Here is a 19113-nt window from a genome sequence, read left to right as displayed (position 1 = left end):
TCGGCACATGGCCATGCCTGGAAATGTTAATTTTTCTTGTCCACCCTTCTAAAGGTAGTGATATATTTGACTGGTTTAGTAGAGTAATGCACAAGGCAAACAAAGTGGCGTAGGACTAAACTACTGGCCAGATTAATCAGCATCGCACGTCTCCTTCCCTAAATGACATTAGCCACCTAGTTAGGTACAGTTACGATGAAAACTCTTGTTTCCAATGAGTACTCGCTATATCTAAACCTGCTACGCTGTATGTTTAGCCTGACCCCAGTGGTTTGGCTGTGCCATTTTGGTTCCTTCCATTGTTCAGCCAGTACAACTGAGGAATATCACTGCACCAATCAACTCCATTTTTTTGAAAATTACATAAGGAAGGATGTACTGCATTGGAAATGGATCAGAGAATGATCACAAGGTGGATATCTGAGAAGCTGGAGTTGTCATATGTGGAAAGGTTGAGCAGCTTGGACCTATACTATTTTGAGTTTAGGAATTTGATGACTGATGTTTTTTCAAACATGTAAAATTCCAAGGGAGCTTGACAGAGAAGGTACTGAGAGGGCATTCCCTCTCCTGGGGACATCTAGAACTAAGGGGCACTATTTAAAACCAAGGTGTCGCCCATTTGAGGCCGAGAGGAAGTCGTCAGTCCTTCGAATTCACTTGGCCAGATAAAGCAGCAGAGGTTGAACCATTGAATTTTCAAAAGGCAAGTTAAACAGACTTTTGATTGGCAAATGAATCAACGGCTATTATGGGGAGGAAGGGAAGTGCAGTTATGGCCAGAATCAGATCAGCCATGAGCTTATTAATTAGCAGAGCAGGATCGAGGTGCCGAATGGCCTAGCCCTGCTTGTATTTGTAATGTTGTTACATTCTCACCAATTTGATGGTTAGGCATAAATAGAACTATGCCTTTGGCGTATTTTGAAATGTATTAAGGGAAAATGTAATACAAAATAATGGATAGGGATTACGTTCGTGCCTTCGGATTCACGGGAACCCAACCACTCTTCCCTGATTCACGTGTAAATTTAAAAAGCTGCTTCATTTTTTTTTTCATGAGAGGTGGGCAACCCTGCCTAGGCCAGCATTTTTTCCACTTTCTAATTGCCCTTGACAAGGTGTTGGTCAGCTGCCTTTCATCTGCTCCACGTATACCGACAATGATAGGGACAGAGCTCCCGGATTTTAAGCCAGTGACAGGAAAGGAACGGCGATATACTTCTAAGTCAAAATGGTGAGTGGTTGGGGGCCAGCTTCAAAGTGGGGTTGTTCCCATTAGTCTGCTGTGCTTGCGCCTCTAGATAGTAACGGTGGGAGGTTTGCAAAGTGCTGCCTAAGGAGCCTTCGTGAGTCCCTGCTGTGCATTTCGTAGATGGTACACACTGCTGCCCCAGTTCCTCGGTGCTGGAGGGAGTGAATCTTTGTGGATGGACTGCCAATGAAGCGGATTGTTTTCTCGTGTGTGCCACCCCACGGAGATCGACGAGCAGAATCTTTTAAATCTGAATTATACTTTGTGCTTTCAGCAAGTGTCACACTTCCTTTCCTTCTTTCTCTTCATAGCTCAAAAGCTTTGCGAGGCATTTACAGAACAGACACAGGCCTTCAGGCTCAACAGCTCTATGTCAGATTTCAAAAGATATTTCAGAAGATGCCACGTCAAATATCAGCCTACAAAATAGGAGGTCATTGTCTACTGGCTGCCATATTAGCGGGGATAAATAATCAGTTAGGTAAAATGAAGCAGAGATTATGGATTAATGCATTTTTTGGGGTTGGCAAGTTTTAATACTGGAGTGCCACAGGGATCATTGATGGGGCCTCAGCTAATTACAAACGAAATCGATGGTCTGGATGAAGGTACAGAATGTATGGTAAATAAATTTGTTGTTGACATCAAGATAGTTGAAAGCTAGCTGTCGGGAGAAATATGTGAATGCGCAAGGAAATTGCGTATAATGTGATAGTATGTTTGGGCGCCCATTTTGGCAGAAATAAGAGAAAAACAATGAATCAGTCTTGTTCATCTCAAGTACTCCCTCTGATAGCGAACTCTTAAATTCCCGATTGGATTTATTATTAACTATCTCATCACAAAGGGCAGTTGTCACATTATTATGATGAGAATTACCGTTGGATTATTTATGAATATATAATTGAAGCGCGATGCTCTAGACATTTTTCATGAATTAATACAATAAGTTCGTACCCAGAGCAAACCACGCCGACGTCATCGGTGATAGATAATTGTCTCGTTTGTGTAAAACAACAATTCCACAGAAAGGATTCACTTGCATTGCAGTGGAAGTTGCTCATCCACACTGGACCGGCACCTTTTCCAAACTTCGAGTGGTTATAAACACTTATTGCAGTGCGACAGTTCAGCTGCCTGCATACTACATCTGCATCATTGAAATTCCACTCAGTGTCCATCACTCTGCCCCAAACACCGCCATAATAAACCTCCACTCGGCCATCACAAACACTTTCTCCATTGGTCAGTCGTACCTGCCTGTGTTCACCTATAAGAATGCAATTTGGTAATTAAAGGTAATTCAATATTCCACAAAGTCATATTCTGGACATGCATTACAAAATTTAATATTTTTGTACTGTTTACCATTGTCCAGATTTTTGATGCAAATAGAGAATTCATTCGATTTCAGAAAGAGACAGAAATAGCAAGATGAATGTTTCAGAAGCCCCGATCATAACTGCTGTGATCCGAAGAACAAGCCCATGACAGGAAAGCAAGAAGAAAGATGGAGTTATTCGTCAGATGAAGCTGCAAAGTTCAGGTCATGTGACTACCTTTCATGTCTTATTCATTCGTGCGGTTCATGCGTCGCTAGAACGGCCAGCATGTATTGCCCTTCAGAAGGTGACCTTGTGGCACCTTATTGAACGTACAACGATTGTACTGGTAGGGAAGGAATTACACCATCTTGAGCCAGCAACGAATTGGGACGGCGATATTTTTCCAAATGTGCTGGTTCGTGAGTTGAGCAAACAGCAGGTTATCTAAGACTTGGTATTTTGCAGTGTGGTAGGATTAATTAATTACCTCAGATTAAAGGCACCACTAGGTAACAGCGACCATAGTATGATTGAATTTTACAGCCAGTTTGTAAGGGAAAACCGTGTGTCTCAGAATAGTATTTTAAATTTAAATAAAGGCAACTATCTGCGCATGGAAGCAGAGCTGGTTGAAGTGACCTGGGAAACTAAGCTTGGTGATAGATCAATTTAGAAACATGGCAGGCATCTAAGGGTCTATTTCAGAATACACAGAATAAGCATATTCCTACAATTAAAAAAAAACCTAAAGGGAGGACCCATGATTCCTGGTTAACTAAAGAAATTAGGGAAAGCATCAAACTTCAGGAAAGGCTTTTAACTGCGTAAAGATAAGTGGCAAGTCATATAATTGGTCAGAATGTAATAAACATCAGAGAATTACTAAAAGGTTGCTCGGGGGAAAGAAATTAGAGTATGAGAGGAACCTAGCTAGAAATGTTAGAACGGATAGCAAGAGTTTTCACAAGTATTTAAAGAGGAAAGGAGCAGTCACTGAATCGGGGGTGGGCGGCATTCTTCTTGCCTTTCAGGGCCATGTATACTGCGCAGCAGCATTGGGCTGGAAGCACTGAGAGGTGTGCGCACAGCTGCACTTTAAAGATGCCGCCCGATGGGAGGAAGCGGCGAGGTGTTGGCGTGGCGGGAAACTGAGAGCCCGCCCGCTGTCGAAACAGCATAGTTTCGTGGAATGCTTAATTTATGAGGCGGGATTGGGTTTATAAAATGAGAAAAGTCACCATTGCGGCCCATGGGTAACATGCTTTCTTTCCTGCCTTCTACCACTCTTGGTAAAAATCTCGGACGCTTTTGCCCCAAATGAAGTGTTGCTCAATGAAAAACAATATAAGATGTTAGTAAGAGGAATCTAAGATGAGAATTGCAGCATTCAACTACTCGACACTGTCCTGTCATTCAATTGGACAATGGTTCATCTGTGTTCGATTTAGATCCACCTGCCCTGGTCATATATATACAATGTTACACTTGGCTAAAACAAATCAAAACAACTTCAGTTTGAAAATCAGTATGTAGCTGGCATCTATTTATTATTGTGCAAGAAATATCCTCATTTCTTCAAATTTTTTCAAGAGATATTTTACAACTTTCTTCCTGAATTGCCTGGCTCTCCTTTAAATTTAAGCTTCCTTTGCATTAAACCTCGCCCCGGCAACAAAATTCCTATGACAATTCCAAAAATAACAACCAGATCACTCTTGTAAAACAAGAAAATAGAAGCCTCGTTTATATATTCTCTCCTCATAATTTAATCCTGAGCCTCGCTAAAATTACGAGGAAGCTCTGCTGATTTATCCTTTCTGAGGTGTCATGCCCAGAAATTTCCGCGATACACCAGATATTGTTTGAGTCCGAGCTATACACATGCATTTCGGCTTAGGTGCGAGCACACATCTTGGTACTAAAATATGGACGTCCATTTGAGGTGCGAGTGTATGTACTCCCCTGTGATTGATTTATGCCCTCCCACCTTGGACTAAGATACTCACACCCGCCTGCGATTAATGTATGTACATCATCTTGAAAATGAGTTATGCCACCCATTGGATCGAGGTTTTAACTGCATTTAAGGGTCTGAACTCTAATCAAAAATCATATGCATTGTACACGTAGGGTCTCTGCAGTGTTGGACCCGGGTTCCTCGCAGGGTTAATTCAGGTTCATTTCAATTTCCTCTGACAATGGGTAGGAACCGAAGGTAAATAAATAACTCAGGCTCTTGGTGACTGCAATAACTCCGGCCACTCTCTCCCAATTCACCCGAATAAAATGAAAATATAAATGGGATGTTATATTACACGTACTCGAGAAATCCTGCACCAAAATAAGTAATAATATAATTTTGAGAATCAGTGACACCGACAATAAATGACACACCTACCAGAACCAATGACACCGGCATCATTTTTGTGCGTGCACTTAAGGTGCCCCCAAGATGACACTGGACAGTCGCTCAAACGCATCTCATTGCCAATACATTCATTGATATCATTCCATATCGAACCAGTACCCTCTCCAAAGAAGGCTCCTCCCGGCGTTGATACCACAGCCCCACAGCCAAGTTGATTGCAGACTACAGTCGCATCTTGTAAATCCCAGTAGATATCGCAAACTGTCCCCAGGTGTTGCCCAGCAATATCTCCATTCTGCCTGAGCTGGTGTCATCATCACCAGCTAACCGCGGTCCTTTATGTCCTTTTTGCAGAAACAAAGAACATTTTTTCAGCTTATTCATATTCCATTGGAAAGACTTTACCTCCCTTAACTTATCAAATGTGCAGCAATGGAATCTGCGTATTGCTGACAAAATAGATTCTGTCAAAGCTTGTCACCTTGCGCTCACCAGCACAATCGCCAGAATACCCATGTCAAGTCCATGTTACGGAGACTACTTCCCAACCAATCAGCACGCTCGTCTCATACAGTGTAAAGTTGTAGCTTCCTCTGAAATCGGTATTCTTGAGATTGACCTGATGAGGGCCAGAAGAAAAGCTTCAACAAAATATATTTTTTTTCACAAATACTCAAGTTGAGAATTGTTCAAAACAAAAAAGCAAGAATCAAGTGAAAAACCCGAAAATTGTGAGTAATAGTGAAACAAATAATGTTTCTTCCATGACATCGCAATAACAATTAACGGTACACTGCAGCACCAGAGTGGAAGAGGAGTCACTGTGGAACTACTGCTGGGAGTATGTTTAGAGTCATGGCCAAGACTGAAATGGCAACGGAGGATGAATCCAATTTTCTGAAAACAATGTTAGAATTATGCCTATCAAGGCTGATTGTTTCTTTGTCAAATTGGAAGGACATGGCCGGCTTTGGACATCTGATTGCTAACCGGATATTTTTATAGAAAAGGTTCTCTGCTCACTTTCGAACCGTCAACAAATAAGCCTCTTCCAAGAAATAATATGAACTTGGAAAGGAAATGAAAACAAAACTTGAATTGGCAGCAGATGAATAAGAAAAACAAAAAGAAAGAGTGGAAAGCGAAAAGGAGAGAGCATTTCAAAGGGAAAAAGCAGAAAGGCAGGAGAAATAATGAGACCAAGATAAGATAAGAGAACTTGAGCTGCAGAGGGAAAGGTTAATAATGGAAGAAAGAGAATAGGAAGGAGGAAGTGAATAAGGGCTTAACAGGCTGAGATTGAACAACGAGGCCTCAGTTATGGAAGATGCTTCTGATGATAGGCTCATTGAAATCTACAGCACAGAGGGAGGCCATTCGGCGCATCATATCAGCGCCTGTCTACAAAGACCTGACAACATAAATCCCATTTTTCAACGCATGCCCTGTAGTCCTGGAGACCATGGCAACTCGTATGATTATCTAAATAATACTTAAATGTTACGAGAGTTTCTGAGTCAACCATCCTTTCAGGTGGTGAGTTCCAGACTTCCACCACCCTTCTGGGTGAAAGGATTTCTCCTAAATTGCCCTCTTAACCTTCTGCCGCTCACCTGAAATCCCTGTCACCTGGTTATTGGCCCCCTACTAATGGGAAATAAGTGCCTTCCTGTCTATCTGTGCCTTCATAATATTATAAGCCTCTATCAGGTCCCGTCACAAACTTTGCTGCTCCAAGGAAAACAACCACAGTCTATCCAAAATTTCCTCATAGTTCAGATCCCCTGGCCCAGCCAGCATCCTGCCAAATCTCCTCTGCACCCTCTCCAGTGCAATCACATCCTTCATGGTCCTGATGAAGCAACCTCCAAACTAAAGCCCAAGGGGGAGATCTTTAAATTTGAGCAAGCCCTCCAAAAGTTTGAGGAAAGGGATGTGGAGGCGTTATTAATTTCGAATGAGAAGGCATCCAAGCAAATGAAGTATCCAAGAGAAATTTGGACATTGCCCTTACAAATAATGTTGGTGGTAGAGATCAGGAGGTATATGCTTCACTTGCAGAAGTGGTACTTGTGTAATGTGATGCAGTAAAAAAAGAGTTATTCTGAGTGCACGAGGGTTAGTCCCTGCGGTATACAGGCATAGATCTAGGAATATACTGAAACAACCTGGGCGGAATTGCATTGAATTTGAGAGTGCAAAGCAAAGCAAATTTCGTCGCTGAATACAGGCATTAAAGGTAGACAGAACATATGAAGTTCTTACAAAAATTATTCCACCTGAAGAATTTTAAAGTTCACTTCTCGAATAGTCAGAACCCATGATGAATATCAAAGCGACGCAAAAGGTGCACAGGCAGTGGAGATCGCTAACAATTATGAACCGGTCCATAACTTCAAACCATTTTTCCGTCACTCTGACATGCCAGTGAAAGAGAGCACCTGGGAAGGTGAAAAGAAAGCAAGCAGCCAGGGAAGAGAAGGGACAGCTGGGAATTTTCTGGAAGCTCCTGCTCAGGCAAGAAAGAATGGTGCTAAGGGTGTTAGTGATATTTTAAGGCCTAAGTGGCTCCATTATAAAGAAGTGAGACATGTTTGAGCTGATTGCTGGAAGTTGCACGGGTAATCCAGGGGACTTGTTCGATATGTAAGGGTGTTTCAGGAAAAGGTGCCATGACTGAAAGTACAACAGACCAAGCTGTAGCGCTCACTGCTGCTGTGAAACTGAATGTGAACATTGCTGTGAGTTCAGGAGAAGTGAATGAGATACATGAGGGTTATAAGGAATTTTTCTCGAGGGGGAAAAGAACACTATATCCCTCAAGTGAGACTAGTAAACCTTTAATCATACTAAGGGATACGGGAGACACACAAACACTTTTGCTCGGGAAATGCATAACTTTTCCACCAGACAGCGCATTACATGCCAAGGTTTTAGTCAATCGTATTCCTGGGGAGCATATGCCCACATATTTTTGCCAGGTGCACTTGGTGTTTATTTCTTTCTGGGACAGTGACGGTAGGGGATGCTCAGTAGTTACCCACAGGTGGAGTTGATTTACTCCTTGGAAATGATTTAGCTGGAGCGATGTGGTAGCTTCTCCCACAATTACAGAAATCCCAAGTGAGGCTAAAGATACAGAGTAGTTACAGGAAAAGGTTCTAGGATTTTTTCTTCCATGTGTGATGGCCTGAGAAATGCTTAAGCCATGTGCATCATCAAAATTCGAAGTGATAGAACATGCAGTATTTGGCTTGCAGAAACTTTCTTGAAAGGCTTGGATAATCTAAAAGAGATGTGTAACAAAGCTTGTCTAGTTGAGGTTCAAGAAACTGACCCAGGGTTAAATAATATAGTGTAATAAGGTGGCAAGGTCGTGAAAGTGCCAGGCAGATTTTGAGAATTTGAAGGTCATCCAAGTTAATGAAGCAATATTGGCCGCCCCTAGTTTCACTAAAGCCTTCAAGTGGGCAATCAATGCTAGTAACTTGAGGTTGGGTGCGGTTTTATTGCAAGAAGGTGAATCTGGACTAGAAAAGACAATGTTTTACTTTTCGAAAAAAAGAATCAGCATCAAAAGACATGATGTACAGTAGAAAAGGAGACCCCGTGATTTCTCCTGGCTGTTAAATATTTTGAGGTATCTATCCATCATGGCCGAAAACGTGATAGGTGGTGATAGCTAAAGGATGTCATAGACTAAAGTACAACACGTCTATGACATCTATTGGCTATCTCCACCTGTCAATAGCCCTCTATCCAGCTCAACCTGTCCCACCCCTCCCCCCCCACCCCCCACAAACACACGCACCTTAAACCAGATTATATTTCACCTTTTTTCTATGTTTCCTTATTTCTGTTGAAATACAGTCTCGAAACGTTAACTGTTTTCCTCTACGCAGATGCTGTCAGACCTGTTGAGTTTTTCCAGCTATTTTTGTTTTTTGTTTTTTGATTTCCAGCATCTGCAGTTGTTTGCTTTTCTGTTAGTATAATTCCTGAAGCATTATCAGGAATGCATTTGTTTCAATTGTCTGCAAAGCAATAACGTCAGCAAAATGTACATAATCTGTATAAGGAGTGAACGGCTGAGTTAGTGCATGTTTGATTGCTGTTTAGATGTTGTACGTACCTTTCTCTGAATACTTTGTGATGAAGCACATTTGGAAATGGTGTTTCATCTGTTATTAATGGAGGCATCTTAGAATCAAATTTCTCAAGGCTGATTTTTTTTATTTTACAAAACGGAAGGACGTAGCATGACTTTTTTTTTAAAGGAGGCCATAAGTTCACCTTCGAACTAAGAGCAAGTAGGCCTCTTCCAAGAAATTGCTTGACCTTTATGTTAATGGAGGAAGATCTGATTGTTTTCTTTTTGCACAGCAATCAGTTTAACTGATGGAAATAGAAACTGAAAAGGAAGGTTGAGAACTTGCTGGACATCCCTTGAGTCAGAGTAAAAAAAATTGAGTTGTGAAGCTGCTGGTTTTGAAGGCAGACTTGTTGGGGAACAACCTGAGGAAGGAAATCCAGGGTCGCTGGCTCTCTCACCTTGTTGCCTAAAATTGTGTTTGGCTATCAAGCTGTAACCATAAAGCCCTCAACTGTGTGTAACTAGTCTGTATTTGGACCTGCAAACCCGAGACCAGCTGATAAGAACTTCCAGACATCCACGGGGACCAGCGGCCGATCTTCACGCGAAAGAACTACAGGCCAATGGTGTTGCGAACGGGTGGACTTTATTCTTTATTATATCACGCCCATCCTTCATAGCCCTTCTCTAGAGAGAATCTTTCTATGTGTCTTTTGCTTGCCAGAGTCTGTATCAGAGTATGTGCTGGGGGAATTCTTTAGAAATAGTTAAATAGTGTTACACCCCAATTACAATTGTGTATTAACATATTGTGAAAAGAAGTTTTGTTTTAAAATAATTCATCATTGTGAGTTTTTTGGAAGAAGGCTGGCCAGAGTATTTTCTTCTGGGTTCTTGACCTATAATTGTAAAAGTGCAATTGGCCACTTCGGTGAGAAAGACAACAGTTGAATTCATGGTGCGGCCTGCCGAGTAGTGGGGTTTGATAATTCGTGCACTTCTCCCATCCCAGTTGTAAGGAAAAGAAAGATATATCCTAGGTAGGAGTGATCAGTTGAAGAAAATTTTGGACTTTTGTTCGTCTGAGTGCCGTGAAGCAAAATATCCTACCACATTTACAGGATGTTGATAGAAACTCCTGGAAATAACGAAGTTAAAGTTGAAAGAAAACGATGGGTCTTCGGTTGAAAGGTGGTGCTGGCCTGTCGAAAGGAAGGAGACCTGTGCAAAACAATGTTTCAGTCTTGGGGTGGGCTCTAAAATGTGTGTTATTCTAATCCTGTTTTGGTGGGTAAAAACGAAATCAATTAGAATCCTGGGGGTTTTAATGTAACTCCAAAAACTCCAGGTTTTGCAGGAAATTGAGCTGTGGACTGTAATAGTGTATTGTCAATAGGTGCATCAGGGTGTAATTCAAAGGTTTACTTAAATTACAGATGTCGTCATGAAAATAACAAATAAATTGATTTGATATCAATAAAGAACGTGACACCGCAGCATGCTGCCAGACACTAATATTGCAATGACAACTGCAATCTTGTTCTGATACTGAACATCAACAATATTTCCCATGTAAATCATGGAGCTGAAGAGAAGAAATGCATCGAATCTATAAAAGCACTTGCGTGAATGTTAAGCAATCTGCGGTCCACCAGGCCTGGGTTTTGGGATGGAATAAAACACTTACCGGAACAAATGACACTGACGTCATATCTGTGCGTGCAGTTGTGTTGATTTCTAGGTGTAGTGGGGCAGTCCCAGAGAATGGCCTCATTACCCTGACATTCATAGACATCCTGCCAAATAGGACCACTGCCTTCACCAAAATAGGCCTCACCGGGCACCTATATCACATCCCCACATTTCAGCGATGCCCAAACCACACGAGCGTCCGGTGAATCCCAATTTGAAAGAGACGCAGTGCCCCAGGTACCTCCATAATTTATCTCCAACCTTCGAGAGCAACTGTCCGCTCCCCCAACCAGTCTCAGATCTTCGTGTCCTGTTGATTTTTAAACAAATGGTATAAAATTTCAAACCACTTTGCTTGAATACACAGTTTAAGTCAAGAACACATTTTTACTAGAATAGACTATTCATTGCTTATTAATACAGTTGACATAGTTCGTTCCTGTTAGAAAAGACTTACAATGAAGCCTTTGTATTATCTAGCCATCAGATTCGGCACCTGTACACAGATCTGAAACCCCATCACCGCAGATGGTGAATTTTGAATTCAGTTAATAAACCTGGAATGTAGAGCTATTCTCAGTAATGGCGAACATGGCAGCCATCATTGATTGTTGAAAAGCCCACGTGGTTCAACAATGTCCTTTAGAGAAGGAAACCTGCCACCCTTACGGTCTACATGTGACTCCAGGCTCACAGCATTGTGGTTTACTCTTCACTGCCCTGTAAAGTGGCAGTAGAGCCATTCAGTTAAAGGGCAATTAGGGATGGGCAACAAATGCTGAACGGAAAATTTTGAAATTATCGCTGCTTCAGTCTCCTTAATGCATTTTTATTTCGAAAATGTTAGACAGGAGACCTAACTGAGCATACGACGCCAGCTGCTTCCTCTTGCAGAGAACAGTTTTGATGAGCCAATTGTTTTAACTGACATTTCCAGGGATCGTCCTCGGTGCCTTTGCAGTGAATTCCCAAGTTTAGCATAGGCCAGTGGCCAACTACAAATTGAGAATCTCCGTATGCAGACACAGCGTCGTCACAGTCCAGATATTTACAAATAGCACGAGCGTCATTAATATCCCACGTTCGACCGCAAATAGTACGCCTCATGTTCGTATTGCTGGCATGAACTCTGCAAGCACAGGGGCTGCCTCCACCAACAAGCCTCAGATTTTTCTCGACTTTTGTTGAAATAAATAAACTGCTTCAGAATATTAACTTTAGCGCCATGACGCCGAGGGCTGAATTCTCACTTCGGGGAAGGAAAAAGGAACCGAGCGTTTATCCCAGTCTTGAAACCGTCCGCAGAGAAATTATCACTCCCTGGAATATTCACTGGGGCAACATTAAATGCCTACTAATTTATGATTCCAATTTATCTGGGCGAGAGCAGTTCTAAGCATATTAAAGTTGATTTTCCCCGGTTAGTTATCCTTATATGGAATACACTTAGTTATATATCACAACTAACCTAAAATTTGTGTACAATTATCATTGTACTCTAAGTGTTCCATGACTTCCACTTGACCCGCCTCATTCCAATCACACAATCACAGAATTGTAACAGAAGGAGGCCATTAGGCCCATTGGTCGGCACCAGCTGTCCAAATGAGCATCATGACTTAGTGCCATCCCCTTGCCTTTTCCCCATACCCCTACACATTATGTATATTCAAATAATCATCCATTGCCTTCTTGAATGCTCCGATTGAATCTGCCTCCACCACACGTCCAGGCAGTGCATTCCAGGCCCAAACCACTCATTGTGAGAAAAATAATTCTCAAAGCACATTTGATTCTTTTGCAAATCACTTTTAAACTGTGCCTTCTCGTTCTAGACCCCTTGACGAGCGGGAGCAGCTTCTCCTGCACTACTTTGTCCAGCCCCACTCATAATTTTGATCACCTCTATCAAACCCCAACTTTGCTTTCTCCTCTCCAAGCAGCAAGGTCCCAATCTCTCCAAACTATCTTCATCATTCAAGTTTCTCATCCCTGCAATCATTCTTGCAAACCTCCTCGGCACTGTCTCTCAAGCCATCACATCCTTCCTATAGTGTGGCGCCCAGTCCTGTACCCATAGATTGGCGCCCAGAACTGTGACTTTCTGAGGACAAACTAGTGCGTCATATAACCTTACTCCTCTAAAATTGCATGAAACTGTTTTTCTTCATGTTTTTTTCCCACTAGTTGGTAGCCTTTAGGCGTCATTGAGCAAAGAAATTGCACATTTTTCTTCCTGAGATCAAGATAAATAGATTATGTCCTTGAATCCTCTGAAACAGCCCTCTCTCCTGCAATGTAATGTTCTTCTTAATCAATACAACCAGCTTCCCTCTTTCCTTCAAGTCCTATCTTCCCTGAAAGCCTTCAGTCCAGGAATTGTTAATATCCAGCCCTGCCTTTATTGGAGCCAGGTCTCTGCTCTAACCACAGCATCAAATTTCACTGTAACAATCTTGCACGTGTAATTCAGTAATCTTATGTAACATACTCCAGCATCAGAGAACCGTGTATGTTCCCTGTACCTACCATGCCCCCTCCTACATTACTTCCCTTTTGACCACCGACAATTGACTGGCTGTCTGTGCCATGGTGCTGGGGTCAGCGTGCTGTTTCCCACAACCGTTCTTGCTCTTAGCCACACAGCCTGCAATATCCTCGAACCGTTTGGACATTTGCAACGGCTGAGACTCGTGAGCGTTCAGCTGTGTTCTGATGTTAACACATTCGGCCATCTGACACTTATGCCAATACTAGCACCTTCCATATCCATATTCTTTAACACTATCAATCCATGACATTACCATGTCCATGGCATATTTGCTACATCTCTCCTGAGTTCCCACCTATGCTTGGCAATTTATTTTCCTCCACCTGCTCTCCCCGACCCCCAGACCCTGGTCAACAGTATAACGCCCATCACAATGCTAACTTTCTTCTGACCTGAAGAAGTCTATTATCAACTCTAAATCTAAAATCTGTTTCTGTCTCCACAGATGCTGCCACGCCTGCTGAGGTTTTTTTTTTTGCATTTTCTGTTTTATTACCCAGTGTCACCAATCATTATGGACTTACTGGATCTTCAGAGTTTCCCCGAACTGCTTTCACTTACCAGCTTTTCACTGTGCCCTCTTGCATTACCAAGCCTTCCTCTGAGCCCTCTATGTTAACCAGGGCTTCTCCTGAGCTCTCTTCAAATAAAGTCTGCTAACTAACAGCAGGGCATTAGATTTAAAATATGTGCTGAATAAATGCATCTCTAATCACTATCAGTACAGTTGTTTATTTCACTGTTGCTAAATTGTCAGACTGCTCCTCCGAAAGCCAGTATTGGATGAACAGAAATTTCCTCTTATGAAATATTAGGAAGACTGAAAAATTCGATTTCAGTCCCTGCTCCAAACCCTGTACCTTCGAGGCCTTCATCCCTCTCACTGGCAGCAATCTGAGACTTCAAGCAACATGCATGTCATATATTCCACTGAGGTGTGCTTCAGGCTAGATATTGACAACATCACTGGGACAACCTTCCACCTTTTACAATATTTCGCAACATGTGGGCGCCCCTAGCAAGGCCCGCATTTATTGCACATTCCTAGTTACCCTTCAGGAGGTGGTGATGAGCTTTCTTCTTGTCCTGCTACAGCCCATGTAGTGTAGGTGCATCCACAGTGCTATAAGGGAGCGTGTTCTGCTAAGGAAAATGCAGTTCCAATTCAGAGTTCCAAGTCAGGATGCTGTGTGCTTGGAGGGGAAATTGCTGTGCCGGTGATCCCATGCATCTGCTGCCCTTGACTTTCTAGGTGGAAGAGGTTATTGCTTTGAGGTGCTATCGAAGCAGCCTTGGTGAATTGCTACAGTACATCTTGTTGCTCACACACACGGCTGCCACAGTGTCAGTAGTGGAGCGAGTGCATGTGTAAGATGGTGGATGCAGTTGAGAACAAACAGTCTGCAAATGGCTGTCACATATTTTGCTTACCAGAAACAGGTGCAATGTGTGTACATGTTCTTTCTGCAGAGAACAGGTCCTTGTGTATTAACATATGTAACCTCCAGTACACACAAATTTCCTGCAATGCAAGCCCGGCTGACAATCTTAAATTTGTGATCAGCGTAACTCCGAACACACTGAATATTATTTAGCAAATCGCAGAATTATATCTAGAGCTGGACACTTTGTTTTGAGTTTTGCAATCACTGGCTGGTTGGGAACAGTGTGCGCCTTGCCCGTTGTGAACTGCAGCTGGAACATGCTGTTTGATATGATCCGCCATATGCATGCCTAGCATCACACTGGCAGTGTACTTCATAGACTCGTTATTCATATGTGCGATAGGAAAAACTTCGTTTTACTTGATGGCAGTGAGTGATGAATACCACTCGTGTTGCTACTGCAATAGTGGGAAGGTGAAACAGCTAGCCTCACCTGTTGCTCAATTTTTTTTCATTCGTTCCTGGGATTGGGGCATCACTAGCTAGGCCAGCATTTATTGCCATTCCCCAACTGCCCTCAATCAGAGAGCACCTACTTAGTCTGTGGGTCTGGAGTCACATGTAGGATAGGCCAGGTCAGGCAAGGACAGCGGTTTCCCTTCCCAAATGGGCATTAGTGAGACTCATGGGTTTTTACAACAATCGACAACGCTTTTATGGTCATCATTAGACTTTTAATTCCAGATTTTTATTGAATTAAAATTTCACAACTTGCTGTGATGGGAGGTGAACCGGGGCTCGCAGAGCATTAACTTGGGCCTTTGGAAAACTCGTCTAGTGATAATGTCCCCTCCACTCAATCTGAGGTACACTGACCACCTTTCAGAACCGGAGGTGACGGCCTCCATGAGTTTCCGTTATATACAGAGCGAAAGGATCTGATCGCCGTAACCATTATCCTGTAGGATGTCTTTGATGCGCCCCATTTCAGCATCCAGCTTGCATGGCGAGCAAATGGTTTGGGCGCTTCCTTACAGGGTTGCTGAAAGACAAATCTTATAGCGTGTGGAACCCTAAGAATCCCAACACACATATTGACCAGTGAAAGAAGGCTTGTGGCAGGCCGTGGTAAAGAGTCCCCTGGCATATTTCTCAACCATTATGTCAAGGTAGAGGAGTTCATATGATTGCTCCATTTCAAAGATGAATTTGATGGAGGATGCAATCTATTAAGATATGTAAGGAAATTATGACATGCAGCTGCGGATTTAAATATAGCAAATGTGTGATCCACATGTCGGAAACATGCGAAGGGTAGGTGGATGGATGTGAAGTGCTCCGATAAGCGCCAAGCGAACACCTCTGAGATGTCTATTTTTTCAGCAACACTGTTATCTCACACTACGTCCAAGTTATTCAACACCCCTCTGCTCTCTGGCTTACATTCGGTCCCATTCAAGCAGCGTCTTCATTTTGAATTTCTTATTCTCGCTTTCACCTTCATCCATGGTCCCTCCCTTCCCTCTCGCTGCAATCTCCTCCAACCCAACAATCCTCGGAGGTATCATGACTGTCTATTACTGGCCTCTTGTGAATCACCCAGTTTAATTGCTGCACTGTTGCTGACCGTGCCTTCAATTACGTAATTCCAAAGCTCTTGAATTTCCTCCCGACACCTCCCCACCTCTAGCCTTCAGTTTCCTCCTTTAATCCAATCCATTCAAAACCCAGTTTTTCACCAAGCTTTCAGTCATCTGACGAAATATTTGAATTGGTGGTTCGGTGCCGTGTTTTGTCTTTTTATGCTCTTGTTATTACGCGCCTTTTGACATTTGTCGCTATACGAGCGAACAGCCCCTTTAGATTGACTGGCATCTCTCGGTGGCGGGACTTTGGCCCAGAAGACTACGACAACCCAGTCCCCAACCAGGTAAATGTCTGGTTGCCATTAAATAAGGTTAGTAGGTGTGGGGATAGTCATATAGTGTTTGTCTCTTTTTCGTCATTTATTGGACCGACACATTCACACGACCATTAAATTCCTCCCTCAGTGCGCGGCAAAGTTAGGGAAATCCAGTCAGCAGCCTGCTTAATTTCCATGCAAGTCAAGAAGAAACGTAAGCTAAAATACTTAGCACTAATCATGGGGATAGAGACCTTTACAGAAGATGGCTACAGTCGCTCCAGTTTCGCAATTCAGTTGGTCCCCAATATCGAACTGACACTCCGACAATGAAGATTCTTTTCCATTGCAATGAATCGTATCCAATTACAAAGACCCTGTTTCTTCTGAGATGGGTTTTGTCAATGATGTGTGATAAGAAACGCAACCAATTTGCTTGCAGACGACTTCTGCAGCAGATGGACTCCACAGTTTACTACAAACCGAGCTCCATTGACGTCGATAATATACTTTGAGTTCCCCAACGCATGGCGCTTCCGGGCCCACCAACCGCACGCCTCTCAACTCTGTTAAATAGTTAAACACTAATAATACAAACAATCCAAAACTCAACTGAAATAATCATCGTGGAATCAATACAAGCCACTTTAAAATTTGACACTAAAATTACACTGATCAAACAGAACATTAACGTTATTTCGTGAATTAACTTGTCAGTTTTTTGTCAACGAGTTGCTCTTTTAAAGTTTTGGCGTAGGCTGAAGCATATCCCATTGTATGTTTGTGTCACAGGCGTAATTACTTAAACAAATCATTTTTCTCTGTGATACTTACCATTGTTTTCGCTTACACTTTAATTTCGATATCATTTATTTTATTAATCTTTTGACTTGGTTAGTATCTGAGAGGAGTAAGAGAGCTGGAACAGCCAGTGCCTCCACATCCTGAACAAACAAAACTGATTTTTTACTTATATATAAACATTGGCTAGGCCAATTTCCAATTACTGAGCAACTAATTTGAAACGTAATTAGAGTGGCAGAACCAGCATAAGTTAGCATCGAAATCTGATGTCGGGTTTGTGTTTGTCTTTTCGTGGTAGTGCAAGGAATTAGATTCGAGCGAGAACTAAAAACTGGCGATTAGGCAATGCCAATAATTATACGTCCCGTTCAATTGCAGTGCGTCTTATTCACTAAATTCGCCATTCACTGTAGCGGTCTGCGTCATCTTTTTTTTTGAGCGCCAGAATGGAATGTTCATGTGCAGAGTACATGAAAATGGTGCGGTCCACTGTGGCAACATTTCATTTTTTTTTCCCTCCAGCTCTCAGGCTAATTGCGGAATGCCCCAATAAAAACGGACATTCATGGTAATAAAGGTTCTATCTGACTGAGCAGTCATTTTCAAAAGCGAAGATACAAATTGTGAAAAATTTGTTTCGAGAGTTTGCTTTCTTTTAATTTAAGTTTCTGAAGGATAGTGACCAATTCCTGATGTCATTATGTTGCTCTGACACAAGGGTTAGTGACTGGAGTAAATTTCAGTAGATTCGAGGCTCCTAACGCGATTCCAATTTAATAGACGAGGTTTAGATCGAGCTCCTCCAAAACGTCAGCGAGATCACCAGTGCTTTCGCAGCCCTCAATTTACGCGAGGCCTGTGAAGGAGCTTTTCGGGCCTTTTGAGAGACGCCCCGTTGTCACACTGTGGAGGAGGCACAGAGAAGTGACTGCCACTGAGGGTCACCAACTCTCCACTTTTTTCGCATTAAGAAGCTGATTGATAACTTGCTTAGAAGAGCCTACAACTACAACACGTTTACCTGGAACTCAGAGAGCAAGAGCAACAAGTGCTCTAGAACTCCAAATGGTAGAGTTCCAAAACGCAAACAGTGGGAGTTGTTGATCAAACTGCACCTCATACGCCAAACCAAAGGAGTTCCTCTTGCATAAGGCTTTAAGACACTTTTTTGCGACCATTATGGAGGTTGTGTATAACCATTTTCATGGGTCATGCAGGTCACTTGTCCAACCTCAAAACGGCACTGCTGGTGCCTTTAACTTATTCTAGTTTACTATCCCAGCATGTTGATGATCCATAGAATAGGCCTGGCTCCATTTGGTAAAGTACATGATTCTTCTGCAACATTGTCACACAGAACCTGAGCTTCAAAGCGAGGCCCTGACCTTGATCAGGATCTCACAATTGATTACTATAATGCCATACCATTCCAAATCTTTGGACAAGCATAACGTGCAGTCCTTAAAGTATCCGGTATCATGGTGGAAACAATAGGTTCTTATAGAAATGTAGCAAAAAGGTATACAGCAGGAATACCAGAAATCCACTAAAATGAAATGGGACGATGGGTTTTCGGAGGCTGAAGAATCACTCTGCCATCTAACCACGGTTTTAACTATAGTTTGACGAATTATTTACATTTTATAAATATAGGTTGGGCTGGTTTAGGGGCATGCTTTCAGCATAACCAAATGTCCAGAAGCGATGACTGTCTTGCAGTTTCAGGTTGGACTCTCT

At 42.4% G+C, this 19113-nt stretch overlaps 1 protein-coding gene across 1 annotated transcript in view; it reads right to left on the bottom strand.

The window, feature by feature from the left end:
- The window catches only part of LOC121272653 (scavenger receptor cysteine-rich type 1 protein M130-like), a gene marked incomplete at its 5' end in the record, with an annotated part of 67886 nt that overhangs the window by 3073 nt on the left and 45700 nt on the right, over positions 1 to 19113 (bottom strand). Inside the window, 2 exons of the mRNA XM_041179360.1 lie at positions 2337 to 2525; positions 17049 to 17138. Of these exons, the coding sequence (XP_041035294.1) occupies positions 2337 to 2525; positions 17049 to 17138 (279 nt within the window). The remainder of the gene's footprint in view (positions 1 to 2336; positions 2526 to 17048; positions 17139 to 19113) is intronic.

The sequence above is a fragment of the Carcharodon carcharias genome, chromosome 2 (genome assembly GCF_017639515.1).
Source record: "Carcharodon carcharias isolate sCarCar2 chromosome 2, sCarCar2.pri, whole genome shotgun sequence".
NCBI lineage: Eukaryota > Metazoa > Chordata > Chondrichthyes > Lamniformes > Lamnidae > Carcharodon > Carcharodon carcharias.
This window is presented reverse-complemented; position numbering and strand designations above follow the sequence as displayed.